Source organism: Pristis pectinata, chromosome 8 (genome assembly GCF_009764475.1).
Source record: "Pristis pectinata isolate sPriPec2 chromosome 8, sPriPec2.1.pri, whole genome shotgun sequence".
NCBI classification, from domain to species: Eukaryota; Metazoa; Chordata; class Chondrichthyes; order Rhinopristiformes; family Pristidae; genus Pristis; species Pristis pectinata.
In genome coordinates this window covers 18,042,152-18,059,670 of record NC_067412.1, presented here as the reverse complement: position 1 = coordinate 18,059,670, position 17,519 = coordinate 18,042,152, and the positions used below count along the sequence as shown (strand labels likewise).

Sequence of the window (17,519 nt, the reverse complement as noted above, 5' to 3'; positions counted from 1 at the left end):
AATATTTGAGTCAGACCGATACAATCCAGTTTTTAATCTTTTACAACAGTCACCAACAAAACAACTGAATTGTGCCCAATGTTTCTTTTGTTCAGATTTAGCCACTGCAAAGTGTTTCACCTCTACAACAACCAGTTTACATATTATGATCTCACAAGAGTCAAGTGAATAGGTTGTCAACCTTTGAGCTAAAAAGCAAGTCCTAGATGCAATGAAAGATAACTTTAGTAGTAGCGTCATTTTCTTTAAAATGTGTAACCACTTTAGTCCTTATCTAGTAAGATTCAACATTAAATTTGCCCTGAAACTTAAAATGGCAACTTTCCTGAAAATATTCTGAGTGTTTAGCAGTTGCAACTGTTGACATTTAAATACATCAACCCTCAACAATACATTGGCAAAGGGATTTTATTAAATATTTTCTTTAACATATCCTATGTTGCATACAGTGTTCAAAGAAAAAAACTGAGGTGAATTCAAGTACAGAATGTTATTTTACTCTTCAGAGTCACACAGTATGTTAATGGGCCATTTGGCCCATCACATCCATGCCAACAAATGGACACACATCTGTATTAATCTCATCTTCCAGCACTTGGCCAGGCGATTCAAGTCCTTATCTGGACACTTCTTAAAAGCTGTTATCGACTCTACTCCCACCATTCTCTCAGGCAATGCACTCCCGGTACTCGCTATTCTCTGGTCAAAAAAAGTCCCCAGAGAACCCCGCTAAATCTCTTACCCCTTATCCTAAATTTATATTCTCTAGTTTTATCTAACTAAGGATAAGTTTCCTGTAGTTTACCTTATCTACATCTCTCAATTTTTATTTACCTCAATCATATCCCTTCTTAACCTGATTGGCTCCAGGGAAAACAGATCTAGACTCCCCAGTCTCTCTCCATAACTGAAATATTCCATCCCAGGCAACATTCTGGTGAATCTCTTCTGCACCCTTTCCAGCGCTATCACATCTTTCCAATAGTTTGGTGAACCAGAGTTTTGACCAATGTTTTATTAAGTTGGAGTATCAACCTCCTTGTTTTTAACTCCTAGTGATTATGATTAATTCCTACACTACTTAATAAAGTAATGTTTCAAAGTTGGTACATTGGAGTTTGTGTGTTTATACTATAGTATTGTTCAAATCTAGTAGATGTAATACTGAAGGGAAATTGTTATAAGTTCCGGTGTTTCCCTGCTCATATTTTCTGGTGATACAGAGTTGACAGGAATCTATCAGCTGAGCTCTGAGCCTTTTGTATAATCACAACCAGAATAGTAGTCTTTTTACCATCACAACTGTTCAAATGGTTGTAATCTGCTACTAATGCAGATCGACAGACCTCTCATATGCAAATTTCTCTATGCAGAAAAAGAAATAGTGGATTGCTATTTACATGTAGAAAAAATGCTTATGAATCACACTCACCAAGAACAAGCCAAAACCAGTAAAATATCCACACACTAAATTTTATTACAATGCAATAAAAACATATTCTATTGAAATATGTTCTGCCCACCTGCTTTGTGATTTTCTGTGGAACCTGAATATCCTGAAGGCTCAAATCCTCCCAGACCTGATAAATACTTTCAAAGGTTTTCTTAGATCTGTCAGAAAATAAAACAAATTATGATATGTGCTCAAGTAATATTGTAACAAGTCATACACTTATTTGAATCATCACTGTTTCTCCTGTATAACTCAAGTAAAAAGTAACAAACACATTCTGGGTTTCTAATATTGTTTCAATGCAATACAAAACATTGTGGAGAATAGCTTGCTATATTAATCAGAGGAAAGAAACAGGAGGAAACCTGAGTCACTCAAAAATATAGATGTGAAACATTAAATAGCTAAAAAGGTGTTTTCAAAGTGAAATCAGATAGTTTCAAAAAGCTAAGTATTTGCAACGTAAGAGTATACAGCACAGAAACATATTGTTCTGCCCCAGTAGTCTGGTACCATGCCTGCTGTTAAACTCCATCACTCTCCTCCCATCTGACCTACATTTCTTCACCTTTCAGCAAGTCTTTCTATTCCATTTTCTCCTACTATTATTTACCTAGTTTCCCTTTTTAATGTATCCAAGATACCTGCCTCAATGATTTTCTGTGCAAATATCATATGACTAAAGAGATTCCCCCTTATTTCATCTCAGATTTAATGTCAAATACTGACGTTCACAAACCTTTTAAGAATGTAAGGATCAAAGGGAAAAAAACAATCCAGTGGATTAGTGCAAACCTGCACCAAGTCACCTCCGACAACACTCCTAACAATCGGTATGAGCTGTCGATTGTTTCGTTCGATAATTGTGTAGCAGAAGACTAATTGATACTTCCTGCAAAAAAAAATTGGATTACCGTAGTTAAATTATTGTGGTCACTTGATCTATGCGTATGTCAATTAGCTTTAAAACACGTTTACTGTTATTTGGCGTTTATCAAATTATTGCTTTGTGACATTTGTGTAGCTAATGCTCATTTTCAACAATAAAAGTTCCTTAAGAAATCTGTCAAATATCTTTTTCAATTTTTCTAATTGTCTTAAATAATTTAACTTTGTTTTTACTTGAATGTAAATAGGTTTTGAATGTTGCTATTAGGAACACCAAAACTCCTTGACAGCTGGAAAGTCAGAAAGCGTGATCTGACTGCTTGCTGTCAAATTCTTTTTTCCATTGCTCTGTGGGCAGTGTTCACTCTGGGTCACTACATGCTGCTAGGTAGGGCCTCATCATTTTGGATCAAGATAATATTTACCAACAAGTAAACACTGGCAGATCCACAGAACATCAGTAACTGGTAGATGGATCAGCAATAAGCATGGACTGGCTTGCTACTGCTGTTAATTCTGGTCATCTCTGGTTTAAATTGCCTACAGAAGTCCAAGACATGATTTAATCTAGAGAAACAAAGGACTGCAGATGCTGGAATCTAGATGAAAAAACACGATGATGCTGAAGGAACTCAGCAGGCCAGGCAGCATCCATGGAGAAAAGCAGGCGGTTAACGTTTTGGGTGAGGACCCTTCTTCAGGACTTAATCTCATTCATCAATTACAGCTAGTCAAAATAGAAGCTGGATTAATTTCTGTTACCTGTTTTCCACTTAAACAGTAGCATAAATTTTGTTGTATGGACATTTTCAGTATTCTCTGTGCTCAGTGGTAAAATGTACACAGAATTTTGTGGCTATGTAAATTAGCATGACTTCACACTAAATGGAAAGCTTATTGGAAAAATTGAGGAAGCATTGTCTGAAAGTTTTCAATTACTCAATTAACAGAAGGAAAATTATGACATTGCACCCAATTTTCTAATGAGACCAAATGCCAAAAGATCATCAACACACCAAGTGTGTCTTGGAATTTTCTGATTCCAGCTAAAGATTTCTAATAAGACCATTATGTTACAAGACACTCCCAATGGTGCTGATCCTATCCATGTAGATCTTTGAACGTACAACGCTGAAATTATAATTATTTTTGAAGCATTCAAATTATACATATCATACGTTTAATTAGTGATAAACAAATCTAGTCCAGAAATTGGTTTAGGGTTTAATATTACAACATGTTATATTAACCAATTTTTTTTTCCCCCCCAAGGCTTTTGCTTTTGATGTTATTTTTATACATGCTGCTTGAGTATCAAGGATCCCTATCTATAAATACTTAAATATATTTCACAATTCAAATCATTCAGATATGGAATGCAATGTCAAACAGTCTTTGTACTTGGGTCCAAGATATTGTATTACCAACATCCAATAATACTCACCTAGTAATAGCAGCAAACAAGTCGACAACAGAAGGTAAACAAACTTTTAGTGGGTTCAGCTGGCACATTACTATACGTTCAAAATTTAGATTTTGCAAATATGTCAAACCTGTACAGCAAGGCAAACAATAAATAAAGATTTAATTTCACAGCTACTTTAAAATCCACTTTGCAATGCAAAATTAATGACATCCTTAAAAAGGTTTCAACAGAAATGAAATAAAACATGCATAATACTTTAAGTTCTCTACCTTTTTATCGTCTCTACCAATATTATGCGACAACTATCCACTTACAGGTGCGTATATAAAGTCATTACTCACCGACTCTCTGATCTCCCTGCCTTCCTGCTTTGCCTCTGCTGTGCTCAATGCAGTAAATCATTTATTTATAACAGCAGTCTGGGCTGAACACAGTGTCGGTGTCTGACATAAATTACATTTTCCACTTTATTCTTTATCACCACTCCCAAGTGAAACAATTGGCTGTGGACCCTTACAAAGTCTCACAAGTTCTGTTCAAAAACAGCAGCAAATAATGATCTAATTTCCCGTCCCTTAATTTGACACAGCGAAGTAAGGAAATAGAATGTTTGACATTCAAAAAGTAAAATTATCCATACAGCAGCATAACTGAGACAAACTAATTATCTGTGGAAACTTGCAAGTGCAAATCTGTATAACATCACTGTGGTGTAAAATGCTCATTATTCCTGCCACTTCATTGTAGCTAACATCATGCTGTATTTTCCATTTTGAACATGTATTTTGTAGCTTTACAATAACTTCCACTTTTTAAAATGATTATCAAATTTAATATGAAACTAATCAATCACCTTTTTTTAGGTTTCCATCCAGTAACTGCTTACAATGGAATATGAAGATGTAAAACACAGCTTGGCAAGCAGAGTAGAATGACCCATGGAGAGCCACATCACAATAACCTTTTGTTCCGGCATCCTGGCTGTCAATATAGTGGTGTAACCAGGGGACCAGCAGATCCAAACAAGCCTTCACAGTGCTAGTCAAGGGAATGAAATCTTACTTAATGAATTAGTTCATTATTGGTGCATGACAGACAATAAGAATTTAATTCTCGTGCATTTACTCCATTTAATTCAAATGCTCCAGCTACCAATTAAGTTACTTTCTAATTCAAAAAAAAATTCCTTCTTCCACAACTTTCACCTTTATTTTGAAATTAGACTAGTCCAATCAATGGCAAGTATTTTATATTGCAATGTGATAATTACTGCAGGAGCAACCATTCTGGGTCTAAAATTATGGAAGAAAGTGACCATTCAAAATTTGAACAAAAAAATAGTCCTTTATCTTTCAACTCCCTTCCATGGACCATAAGAACTCAATAAGAGAAGCAGGAGTAGGTCATAAGGCAGCTCAAGTCTGCTCTCCCAACACCACCTTTACCCAAGTCCCCATGACCAGACATTTCTAGACTGTAAGAGAATCAACCCCAATATTAAATGTACTTAATGACTTTCTGGAACAGAGAAACCCAGACATTCACAGCTCCCTGGGACAGAGAAACCCAAAGACTCACAACTCCATGACAGAAGAAACTCCTCTTTGGTCTTTCTTATCCTGAGATTATTCTCCCAACAGGAAACATCCCCTCAGCATATACTCTGTAAATCCCCTCAGGATGTTGAATCTTTCAAAAAGATCACCTCTCAATGCTTCAGAATGTACTGACCAATCTGTTTAATATTTAAGGCAACCCAGTTGTAACTAGACTACCCTGAACCTCTCTGCACCACCTCCAAAGAATGAGCATTCTTACTAAATAAAGCACTCAAAACTGGGCAGTACTTGTGTAGTCTCAAAGAGTATCTATGCAGCAAAACTTCCTTACTTTTGGCCTCCTTACATAAAGGCAAAATTCCGATTTACCTTCCTAACGACTCATTAATCTGCTTGCTAAATTTATGTTTCTTGTACAAGTGAACACCACTTAGTCCATCCTCTTTTCCCTACACTTTATTTTGCTTTGCATCATGCAAATCTATTATTTTACTTCCTTTATATTCAACATTGCTCAGTAAGGATGCTTCAATCTGATTGTTTGAAGAGCTTCCCTGCTCTTGGTAATTGGTTTAGCATTGTTGCATGTACCGAGGCACAGTGAAAAATCTTGTTTTGCAAGCCATCCACACAGATCATTTCACCAGATCAGTACATCAGGATAGTACAAGGGAAAAGCAACAACAGAATGCAGAATATAGTGTTAAAGTTACAGAGAAAGTGCAGCGCAGGCAGACAATAAGGTGCAAGGCCAGGATGAGGTAGCCTTTTTCTTTTTTCCATGCTACAAATCCCCTGTAGAGACAACAGTGCTGGAAAAGATGCTGGGAAAGGAAATACTAGACTCAGGAAAGTCTATGGCCATTTGTAGCAAGGTGAACAATCAGTGCTGTTTCTACACACATGAAAGTGAATTCTAGGACATAAGGAGTTAATATCTCTGCAGTCATCCAACAATATTGTTCATTGCTAAAATGCCAGTTATCACATGCAAAATTAAAAAGTTAAATCACAATCATGAACCTACTGAGCTGCCAACATGATGAATTTCAATCATCTAATTGTATTATAATTTATTATAACAGAACATGCAATGGAATAAGTTCACTTACACCAAAGGGATATACGTTGCTCTGGCCAGAAAACTTCCAATGTAACTTGCAGCTGTTTGTCTTATTACAGCAGGATTATTTGGATTCTGAAGCATCTTCCAAAGATGTTCTAGGAAAGCCTCTGCCAGTCCCTGAAAAATTGCAGTAAGATAACTGTATCAGCATTTTATTCCCAGTGTTATATTCTGATTTAAAGCATTTAAAATCATCTCCATCTTTAACACTTATTTGTAGGCCTCCTGCAATAAACTACATTTAACTGTGGAGTGTATAGAATAAAAGTTGATGAGTCAAAACTTTAGAGTTAAGCTGGTATTCTGAACTTTTATTAGGTATTAGTATTTAGAAGCAGTACTTATGCAGATAATCTTTCACTTGGAGAAGTAAGGTAATGGAATTCAAAACAGTAAAAGCTGTAAAGATTTCATCTTAAGTACCCACTTGAATGGGCCACAAAGACTTTATTCCACAGTAATATTCCAATAATAAATATCATCTCCAATGATATCTTTTCACTGGTAGTGAAAAGCACTTTTGCCCAGATTGGTCCATTTTATATTCTGTACTGCTGGGCACAATAAAGGAGGTTAAAATTAGTTCAATAGTTACAATAAGTGGTGGAACATTTACAGTACAGACCAGTCTGCGCTATGCAGATATGTTAGTTATCACTGTAGATAGTTAACACTTTAATTAACAGATCATTCTGTACTTAGCATGAAGGACGATATTTAATTAAATTTCAAAACACCGATGTGACTAGCAATCTTGAGACGGTCATCTGGAATGGCAAATGTAACTGGGGTAAAGAAGAGTGCAGTAAATGATTCTTTGTACATCTCTTTGACAGTGTTTTTATGTGCAGCAGCTTCTAAGTGCGAATTTACAATTAGCAGTCTACATCTGCATAGCCATCATGGAGAGACTGCTTTTTAATTGCATTCCCGGTTTAATAATTGTGACTATGTTTCAAAATGATGCAAATAGTATAGGTGATTAAAGAATATAAATATGCAATCTGTACTCTATTATTTACCCATTTAAAAGTTATGTGTGCTTATTGATAATAAAGACAAACATTTAGTAACAAGAGTCACATTTCAATTATATGTAAAATTGTAGAATAGTCCATGTCTGATTCTTGCCAAATTTATCTAAACACCCGCCATAAAAACCAATCTGATATGGGGTCCAGGGTTTCTTTTAAAACACAGCATTAGAATCAGATTTATTATCACCGACATACAACATGAAATTTGTTGTTTTGCAGCAGCAATAAAATTCTGCATCACCTCTTCATTAACCCACGATTTTCAAACCCTAAAATCAATTCATGAATTATCTGACACTCACCAACTTGAAACTGCAGATATAGAACATGAAAAACTGAACATGACAAGAAGCGTGAGTGGGTAGGACCAGTTTATCAAACACCACTAACAAGTCACGGTACAAGTCTTTTGTCCTGGTCATCATCAACTCACCTGCATAAAAAGAAAAGGTTTACATATCCAATTAAGCTAAATAATAATGAAACATCTCACAGCATCCTAGTAGTTAAAGATATTCAATGTCTTGAATCCTGTATTGAATTTTAATAATTCATTTGTCTGTAGTGGATGAAAGTATAAAAAAATTGCTTTATAAAAGCATAAGTAAGAAATCTGAAATAAAAATGGAAAAATTGCTGGAAATACCTAGGAAATCAGGCAATATCTCCAAAGAAAGAAACAAAGGTAATGGGATTGAGTAGAATCAGCATGAGTTTATGAAAAGAAATTTACATTTGGCTAATCTACTGGAGATCTTTGAGCAAAATAGACTGGATAAGGGGAAACCAGTGGATGTTGTGCTTTTGGACTCTGAAGGCTTTTGACAAAATCCTACATAAGGAAGTTAGAGTACACAAAGTTGGGATAATGTACAAACATGGACTGAGAACTGGTTATTGCATAGAATGTTAAAGGGAGGAATAAAAGTCTTTCTCAGGCTGATAAGCTGCAACCAGTGGGTAACACAGGAATCAGTGCTCTGACTCCTGCTATTCATGATCTAAAACCAAAGCCTTTGTTAACCCAAGCATTGATTTTCCCAACACACAAAAAGCTGGAGGAACTCAGCGGATCAGGCAGCATCTATGGACGGAAATGGACAATCAATGTTCTGGGTCGAGACCCTTAATCTCGAGTCCAGATGAAGGGTCTCGACCCGAAATGCTGTCCGTCCATAGATGCTACTTCACGTGCTGAGTTCCTCCAGATTTTTATGTGTTGCTCCAGATTCCAGCATCTGCAGTCTCCTGTATCTCCATTAATTTTTCCAAGTGGTCTTCTGAAGCTCAACTTAAATTCAGCCTTCTTCATAATTGAACCCACCCTCATCTTCACCTGCAACGAAAGCTGTATGACTATCATTACCAATGCCCTCAAATACCAGGAATGAAAAATCCTGGTGCACATTTACAAATCCCTTTCTGGCTTTGGCTAATCTTATCCCTGGAACCTTCTCCAAACTTTCAATTCTATATTCTGGCCTCTTTTGTGTGCCCCTACGACTCCTTCCCTGAACATTTCTTACTTCGTGGGACCAGTTCTGGACATGGAACATAGAACATTACAGCACAGTACAGGCCCTTCAGCCCACGATGTTCTGCTGACATTTTATCCTGCTCTAAAATCTATCTCACCCTTCCCTCCTACATAGCCCTCTATCATTCATGTAGCTACCTAAGAGTCTCTTAAATGTCCCTAATGTATCTGCCTCCACCACCTCTGCCAGCAGTGTGTTCCACGCACCCACCACTCTCTGTTAAAAAACTTACCTCTGACATTCCCCTTATACCTTCCTCCATTCACCTTAAAATTACACCCCCTCGCGTTAGCCATTTTCGTCCTGGGAAAGTCTCTGACTGTCCACTCGATCTACGCTTCTTATCATCTTCTACATCTCTATCAAGTCACCTCTCATCGTCCTTCGCTCCAAAGAGAAAAGCCCTAGCTCGCTCAACCTATCCTCATAAGACAAGCTCTCCAACCCAGGCAGCATCCTGGTAAATTTCCTCTGCACCCTCTCTAAAGCTTCCACATCCTTCCCATAATGAGGCAACCAGAACTGAACACAATACTCCAAGTGTGGTCTAACCAGAGTTGTATAGAGCTGCAACATTACCTCGCCTCTCTTGAACTCGATACCCCAATTAATGAAGGCCAACACACCATAGCCTTCTTAATCAACCTGCATGGCAACCTTAAGGGATCTTTGGACGTGGACCCCAAGATCCCTCTGTTCCTCCACACTGCTAAGAGTCCTGCCATTAACCTTGTATTCTGCCTTCAAATTCGATCTTCCAAAGTGTATCACTTCACACTTTTCTGGGTCGAACTCCATCTGCCACTTCTCAGACCAGCTCTGCATCCTATCAATGTCCTGCTGCAACCAACAGCAACCTCCTACACTATCCAGAACATCACCAATACTTCATGTCATCTGCAAACTTACTAACCCACCCTTCCACATCCTCATCCAAGTCACTTATAAAAATCACAAAGAGCAGGGATCCCAGGACAGACCGTCCTCCAGGCAGAATACGCTCAATCTACAACCACCCTGTCTTCTATGGGCAAGCCAATTCTGAATCCACACAGCCAAGTTTCCCTGGATCCCATGCCTCCTGACTTTCTGAATGAGCCTTCCATGAGGAACCTTATCAAACGCCTTACTAAAATCCATGTACACCACATCCACTGCTCTACCTTCATCAAGGTGCTTTGTCACCTCCTCAAAGAATTCAGTCAGGCTCCTGAGGCACAACCTGCCCCTCACAAAGCCATGCTGACTGTGCCTAATCACCCTATGCTCCTCCAAATCCCCATAAATCCAGTCTCTAAGAATCTTCTCCAGTAATTTGTCCACCAATGAAGTAAGACTCACTGGCCTCTAATTCCCAGGGTTATCCCTACTCCCCTTCTTGAACAAAGGAACAACATTTGCCACCCTCCAATCATCTGGTACTACTCGTGTGACCAGCGAGGAAAGATAATCGCCAAAGGCACAGCAATCTCTTCCCACACTTCCCATAATAACCTTGGATATATCATGTCTGGCCCCAGTGACTTAAATATCCTAATGTTTTTCAAAAGTTCCAGCACATCTTCTTTCCTCACGTCAACATGCCCTAGTGTATCAGCCTGTTGTACACCATCCTCACAAACATCAAGGTCTCTCTCACTGGTGAATACTGAAGCAAGGTATTCATTAAGGACCTCCCCTAACAAAAAGACATAACCACTAGAATATCCTGACTAAATCCTTTTGACCATGGATTTGGTCGGTTTCACTTCTTACACATGCTGCACATTCTGCGCTCTCCTCCGTGAAACATTTGGATTTTTTATGACTTGAAAAAACCTCATAGAATAGCAAGTTATAATTAGTACCATTGACATAGCAAACGTCCTTTATGTAGGCCAGCAGAACACACATCAGAATGTCCAATCGTTCAGCCACTGGATGAGCCATCACATCACTATTTGGCAAGATCAAATGAGTTTTTTCGTCTTCATCCTGTTGAGGGAAAACTCCAAAGTCAGCAAGTAGGGAAGCACAAATGGATAGCATATAATTTTACCCTGTGTCCTCCAAAATGATATTTTCCTCAGTAAACATTCCTCTAATGATAAAACAGAAAAGGCTAGAAACACTCAGAATCTGTGGAATGAGAAATAGACTTAACATTTCAGGTTGGAAATCTCTCATTGCATTGATTTCCTTGATTTTCAAATGATGTCAGGTGGAAGTTGACATTCAAAGATCAGCTTCACTACTTTTGTTCCAAATTTGGTTTGTCAATCCAATGGTAGAGATGGAAGTGCAAGTCAAGGAGTTGGAGAATTGGCTTGGTTACTAAAGCTTTCCTCGCTCCAGACATAGTTTATATATTAATTATTCAAAATGACATGCCTTAAAGACACCTTCTGACTTTAAGTAACAATTCTAGAAATGTACTGCAATGAAACAGGCCATTTGGCCCACCAAGACCTTTTTGCCTATCTACACTAATCCCGTTTGGTCACATTAGGTCCATATCCTACAATGCCTTGCCTATTTAAATGCCTATCTAAGTATCTCCTAAAAAGTGATTGTATCCAATTCCACCACCTCCTCTAGCAGTGTTCCAGATATTAATCACTCGTGTAAAAAAAATTCCCCTCAAATTCCCATTAAAATTCCTTCCTCTCACCTTAAACATGCCCCCCTTTGTTTTTGGTAACCCTACCATGAGAAAAAGATTCTACCTGTGTCTCTCATAATTTTATTTACCTCTATCAGGTCATCCATTAGCTTTGTTTGCTCCAGGGAAAACAAGCCCAGCCCATCCAATCTCTCTCTACAACTCAAATCCTCTGATCTAGTCAACATCCTGGTGAATTTCCTCTGCACTCACTCCAGCGCAACCACATCCTTCCTATTTAATATATTAACTGTACTGTTGTGGAAGAATTACATTACATGTACATTTACTGTAATGTATCCAAAGCAAAGGACTGTTCATCAAGCTGTGGTATTGTGCACACCTAATCTTTAAATCCACCTTATTGACAAAATACAGGAAACAGACTTGGTTTTTCCATTCAGCAGCTAAACCGTAACAGTCTCAGTAGACCTTGAAGAACTCTGTCCACAAAGCTCTAGCAATCCCGGTCACATAAATGTCCCTTTTCCCAACATCAACTACCAGCACTCCTTAATTGTAGGAGATCTCTAGTTTCCTGCATAAAGTAGGCAGCACAACCGAACACGCTGAAGACTTCTTACAGATGGAAGACTGGAGTTAAAGTTCTTGTCTATTCACTGATTAGAGAAAGCCACAACAGCACACCTTTGTATCAATGGCAACAACTCCTAGATGTTCATGATTAATTTATATTTCCATAAGCTGCTGTCAGATTTTCTTCATTAGAATTTGAGCACTGGTAACTCCATCATTATTCTCACCTTCTGCCAGCCTATACCATTTAACAGCTCATATTTAAAGGCTTATCAGATACTATTTTGCATCATCAAATTAGTATTTTAAAACTACTCAACATCACCTGCAGAATTTATCAAAACATTTGATAGCCCTAGTTAATGTAAAAGTGCAGGACAACAGTATAAAAGCAAAGGAGAAAAGGTACTTACAACCCACCCAGACTCATAAGAGTGGGAGAAGCTCATTATTTTAAAGGACTTTAGCATGGAATATGAATCCATTGTAGGTATATTTAGATCTGTGGCAATAGTGAGAGATCCTGTACTATGGCTTAATTGCTTGCATTCAACTACCAAACTGAAAGAAAATGTTAGAGCCAAAATATTTTACAAAATATTTACCATATCAAAGAGGCCTTCCTCTGCACATGAGGACAACCCACTATCAGCGGCAGTTTCTTCTGCATTTTCAATATCATTACGTGAGGCATTCACCTGAGAAAGTAATAGGACCAGTATTATACATGCCAGCAATTTGAGAATTAATTGATTTTAAACTACAGAAAAGTTTGTGCTATATTAATATAAAAGACAACATTTCCTTTAGAGCTTGCCCAATGTTTCCATAACACCAATTTCTTTTGGTTGTAGTTTTCCTTTTCTCCAATGTAAAGCAAGTCAAATAAAAAAAGTAGCTTTGCACAATGCTTTACTTTTTTCAGAACATCCAAAATTGCTTTATAGCCAAATAAATACCTAAGTTTGGTCACCACTGAAATTTGTTAAGCATGGCAGCCAATTTTTTTTTCACACAGCTGGCTCCCACAATAACAATCCAATAAAAGGAAATATAATCTGTTCAAAAATGTTGATTGAGTGATAAATATTAGCAAGGATATGGTGTAACTCCCCTCCAAATTAATGCCAATTAATCTTTTTCAGCTGCCCATGCGCAGCTGGGGCCATAGTTTAACATTTCATTCGAAAGTCTCATTCTCTCTCAAGCATTGTAGATGCACTGGCGGTCATTTTCCAACATTCTTCAGACTCTGGATCATTTCTTAATAATGGGAGCAGTTAGCTAATGTCTCTCAACTATTTAAAACAAAAGGGAGAGAAAACAGGGAATTATAGACAGGTTAGACTGACATTGATGCGGAGGAAAATGGCATTAAAGATGCAACGACAGAGCATTTGGAAAATGGTGAATGGAGTGGCCAAAGTCACCATGGATTTGTGAAAGTGGAATCCTGCTTGACAAATTCACCACAACATTTTGAGGATGTAATGGTAGAGTGGATGCAGGAGAACCACCAAATATGGAGGTTTTGGACTTTCAAAAGGCTTTCACCAAGGTCCCACAAAGAAGTTGATGTGCAAAATTAAAGCACGAGATTGAGGACGATGTACTGACATGGATAGGGAACTGGTTGAGAGACAGGAAGCAGAGTAGGAATAGAAGTGTCCTTTCCCGAATGGCAAGCAATGACATTCCTTGGACAAAACATCAAGTAGCCTGAAAAATCTGAAAAATGTTAGTCATTTTGATTGAAGTCTAAAATTCCTTAGAAACATCAACAAATACTAGTTCAGAATTTCATACTGAGCTTCTTACATCCAGCTTTAGGAATTTTTCTATGACCAGTTCCAAAATCTCCAGGCGTAACACTGGGAAATATACCGTGATCCTCAGCAAATTGTGCACATAACATTCCTAAAAAAAAATTAGATAAAAACACATATTTATGGCCCATTTAAACTTCATAACATATTAGCTTCTTAATATCATAGTAAAGGAATAAACAACTAACAAAACTATAATCCTTCAGTTTAAAACACTTGATGGTAATTGTCCAGCTAACTGAAAGAAAATGGAATTTTTTTGGTTAATTTTGGTTATCTTCTGACAAAAAGGAAGCAGTCAGACTAATGTTAATATCTCAGAAAAAAAACCGCTACAATATGTGGAAGAGAATATAACAAAATTAATTTGCTGGTTTTGTGAAAATATCTCGACTTGAAAAATGAAACAACTGATTAGCATAATGGATTCAAAAACAAATACCAATACTGTTTAATGCCAAAATTTAATTTTGCTGCAAAATTAGCACCATCAAGCCATTAAACAACTTCATCACGTATCTAATGGACATAATTACTCTAACCATTACACGTTTTATTACTGCCACTGTTATCATAATCCAAAAAATAAAAAAAAAATTCTCAATTTCAGGATTGATATTGTTGGTACCTCTTTATCATTCCAACTATTTAGTTGAAATCTGCCAAAAATCTTTTATTGTGAAGCACTCAGAAACCTTCAAATTATTATGTCCAAAACTGCAAATTAAAACAAAATCGGTAGGCTTTGCATTGATACACACTGGGGGGAGGGGGAGGAATGAAATAAAATGCAAGACAATCCAACTCCAAGAAGAGCTTCTAATCTAATTCTTCCTGCAATTTCACCAGATGCTTAGTAAGACAACAAACAATCCACTGGAGGACCCCAGCAGGTCGAGCCACATCTATGGAAGGAAAGGAACTGTCAGTTTTGGGTCAAAACCCTGCACCCCAAGAGTGGAGAGGGGAAATAGCCAGCAGCCAGGTAGCAAGGGAAGGAGGGGTGGAGTTGGGAGACAGTGGCAGGTGAACGATAGATGGAGGGCAGCTGTTTCTAACCTCCATACTCCCCTCCCCCAATCTTGCTTTATCTGCCTCTCGCAAGCTTCCAGTGCTTGTCGTTTTAACTCTCTGTTCCATTCAAACTCTTAGGCTTCTTGCACAGTTCCAATGAGATGCAATTAAGGCTCAAGAAATAGCATCTCATTTTGCTTCTGACATACTACAGTCCAGCTCTTTCAAAAAGCAATCCAGTTAATAGTAATCCTCTCTGTCACTGCAATTTTTTGTACCTTTCAACTATGCATACAAGCTCCTTTAAAGGCTACAATTAAATCAGTTTACACCACTCTAGCAAGCAGTACATTCCAAATCCTAACTGCAGATTGGGAGAAGAGTCTTTCCTAATGTTACTGTTTTTCTCTTAAATTGAAGGAAGTGGTCACCTGATTCTCTACTCTATCAAAGTAGGTGTACTTCATCATCCCTAATAAACCTAATGATCCTAACAGATCTCTTCTGTAGTCTCTCTCATCGTTAACATCCCTCCTAAAGACTAGTGCACAGAATTGAAGACAATATTCCAGTTGAACCCAAACTTGTGTTTTATAGTTTTAGCTTGACTTCACAACTTTCGCATCCCTTTTATAAAGCTCAAAAATCAACATATTCTATTAACTGTTTTGTTAACCTGCCTTAACACCTTTAAGTATCCATTATTATTGTGCTTAGCTTGTAACATGGATTTGAAGTGATGTGGAGTAATGAAAAAAAGCACAGTCAACAAAACAGACAGGCTAGTGACAAAGTTGGGAAGTGAAGGCATGTTCAGCATACAAGTGCTATTGAAGACTAAATGTGTCAAGATAGTGAAATTCAGTTTAACAGATACAACTAGCCATGTTTCTATCCAATAAACTGTCAGAGCAATTTCTTTAAAATGGACTTGCAATTCAAAAGTCCTTTGGTGCTTTGTCCATAGTGCTTAACATTACTTTTTCTTTCATTTAATTGTTTTCTATTCAAACATTTAACCTCAATGTTGTGTCTATCAAATCATTCAAGACACCTGTTGCTTTCTTTTTCTACGTTAAAAAAGCTCTCTTTCTTTACTTTGCTAAAGGAATCAGCTGGCTGATTGTACTTGCATGTATTCAGGTCATTTACTAATCCCAAGAACAGTCTACATTTTTGGGTGTGAGATGCTGCCCTAAGAGGTTCCTCTTTACACTGCATTTAAAAACTACATAGGAAAAGCTTAAACTAAGTATATCAAATTAATGAAAAATCATTGCAAGACATTGTACAGTATTTTCATCCGGTTTTCAAAAATGGTGCACAAAATCAGTGCATTTATTTTTGAAATTTCAAAACATAGAAAATAAACTTATTTAATCAAAAAAGAAAAGGAGAGTGTTGTGGAATAGAGGGACCTAGGAGCACAAGTACATGGTTCCCTGAAAGTGGCATCACAGATAGACAAGGTGGTGAAGAAGGTTTCTGGCACCCTGGCCTCATCAGTCAGGGCACATACCACCAGACTTAAGGACAGCTTCTACCCCACTGTGATAAGACTATTGACCCTTATACAATGAGATGGACTATGACCTCACGATCTACCTTGTTGTGACCTTGCACCTTATTGCACTGCACTTTCTCTGTAGCTGTGACACTTTTCTCTGTGCTGTTATTGTTTTTACTTATATTACATCAATGCACTCTGTACTAACTCAATGTAACTGCACTGTGTAATGAATTGACCTGTACGATCGGTTTGTAAGACAAGCTTTTCACTGTACCTCGGTACAAGTGACAATAATAAACCAATACCAATTGAGTATAGAAGTTGGGATGTTGCAATTGTACAAGACATTGGTGAGACCGCACTTGAAGCATTATGTTCAGTTTTGGTTACCCTGGTATAAGAAAGATGCCACTAAGCTGGAAAGAATGTAGAAAGGATTTACAAGGATGTTGCCAGGACTTGAGGGACTGGGTTATAGGGAGAGGTTGGCCAAGTGAAGAGGGTTGTTGGCATAGCTGGAAAGATTCAATAAAAATAGTAATTACCAGCAGGTAACAAACTAATCACAAAAGCTAGTTATAATTAATTGATAGCCTCACTAAATAACATACATTTATAACTGTACTTATTTTCTTATTTTCTGGAATTAAATTATTAAAGTAAACTTACGTACCAGGGTTCTGGCTGATTTGTTAACAAATGGAAATTTTTCAGCTAGTATCGGCATCAAAAACTGTGGTGTTCTGCCAAAAGTGAAAGAAAAAGTTTTGGTTCAATGTGGAAATTGTAGAAATGAAGAGATCCCACAGAAACAACAACAGGCATCTGTTCAGCACCTTTAAAATAGGAAAACATCACAAGGCACACCACAAGACTCAAAAAGATAAAAATTTATCAATGGATTGGATACTAAAGAGCGATTTGTTTTGTTTATTCTTTGCTTCATTTTCCCTAATTTATCAGG

The 17,519-nt window shown here is 37.4% G+C and overlaps 1 protein-coding gene across 1 annotated transcript in view; it reads right to left on the bottom strand.

The window, feature by feature from the left end:
* rrn3 (RRN3 homolog, RNA polymerase I transcription factor) overlaps positions 1-17,519 on the bottom strand; it is a 32,410-nt gene that overhangs the window by 1,144 nt on the left and 13,747 nt on the right. The window contains exons 9-18 of the mRNA XM_052021410.1: positions 17,229-17,298; positions 14,024-14,122; positions 12,811-12,903; positions 10,875-11,001; positions 7,792-7,922; positions 6,439-6,569; positions 4,621-4,805; positions 3,786-3,894; positions 2,193-2,345; positions 1,524-1,611 (exon numbers count right to left, since the gene is read on the bottom strand). Coding sequence (XP_051877370.1) covers positions 1,524-1,611; positions 2,193-2,345; positions 3,786-3,894; positions 4,621-4,805; positions 6,439-6,569; positions 7,792-7,922; positions 10,875-11,001; positions 12,811-12,903; positions 14,024-14,122; positions 17,229-17,298 — 1,186 coding nt within the window. The remainder of the gene's footprint in view (positions 1-1,523; positions 1,612-2,192; positions 2,346-3,785; positions 3,895-4,620; positions 4,806-6,438; positions 6,570-7,791; positions 7,923-10,874; positions 11,002-12,810; positions 12,904-14,023; positions 14,123-17,228; positions 17,299-17,519) is intronic.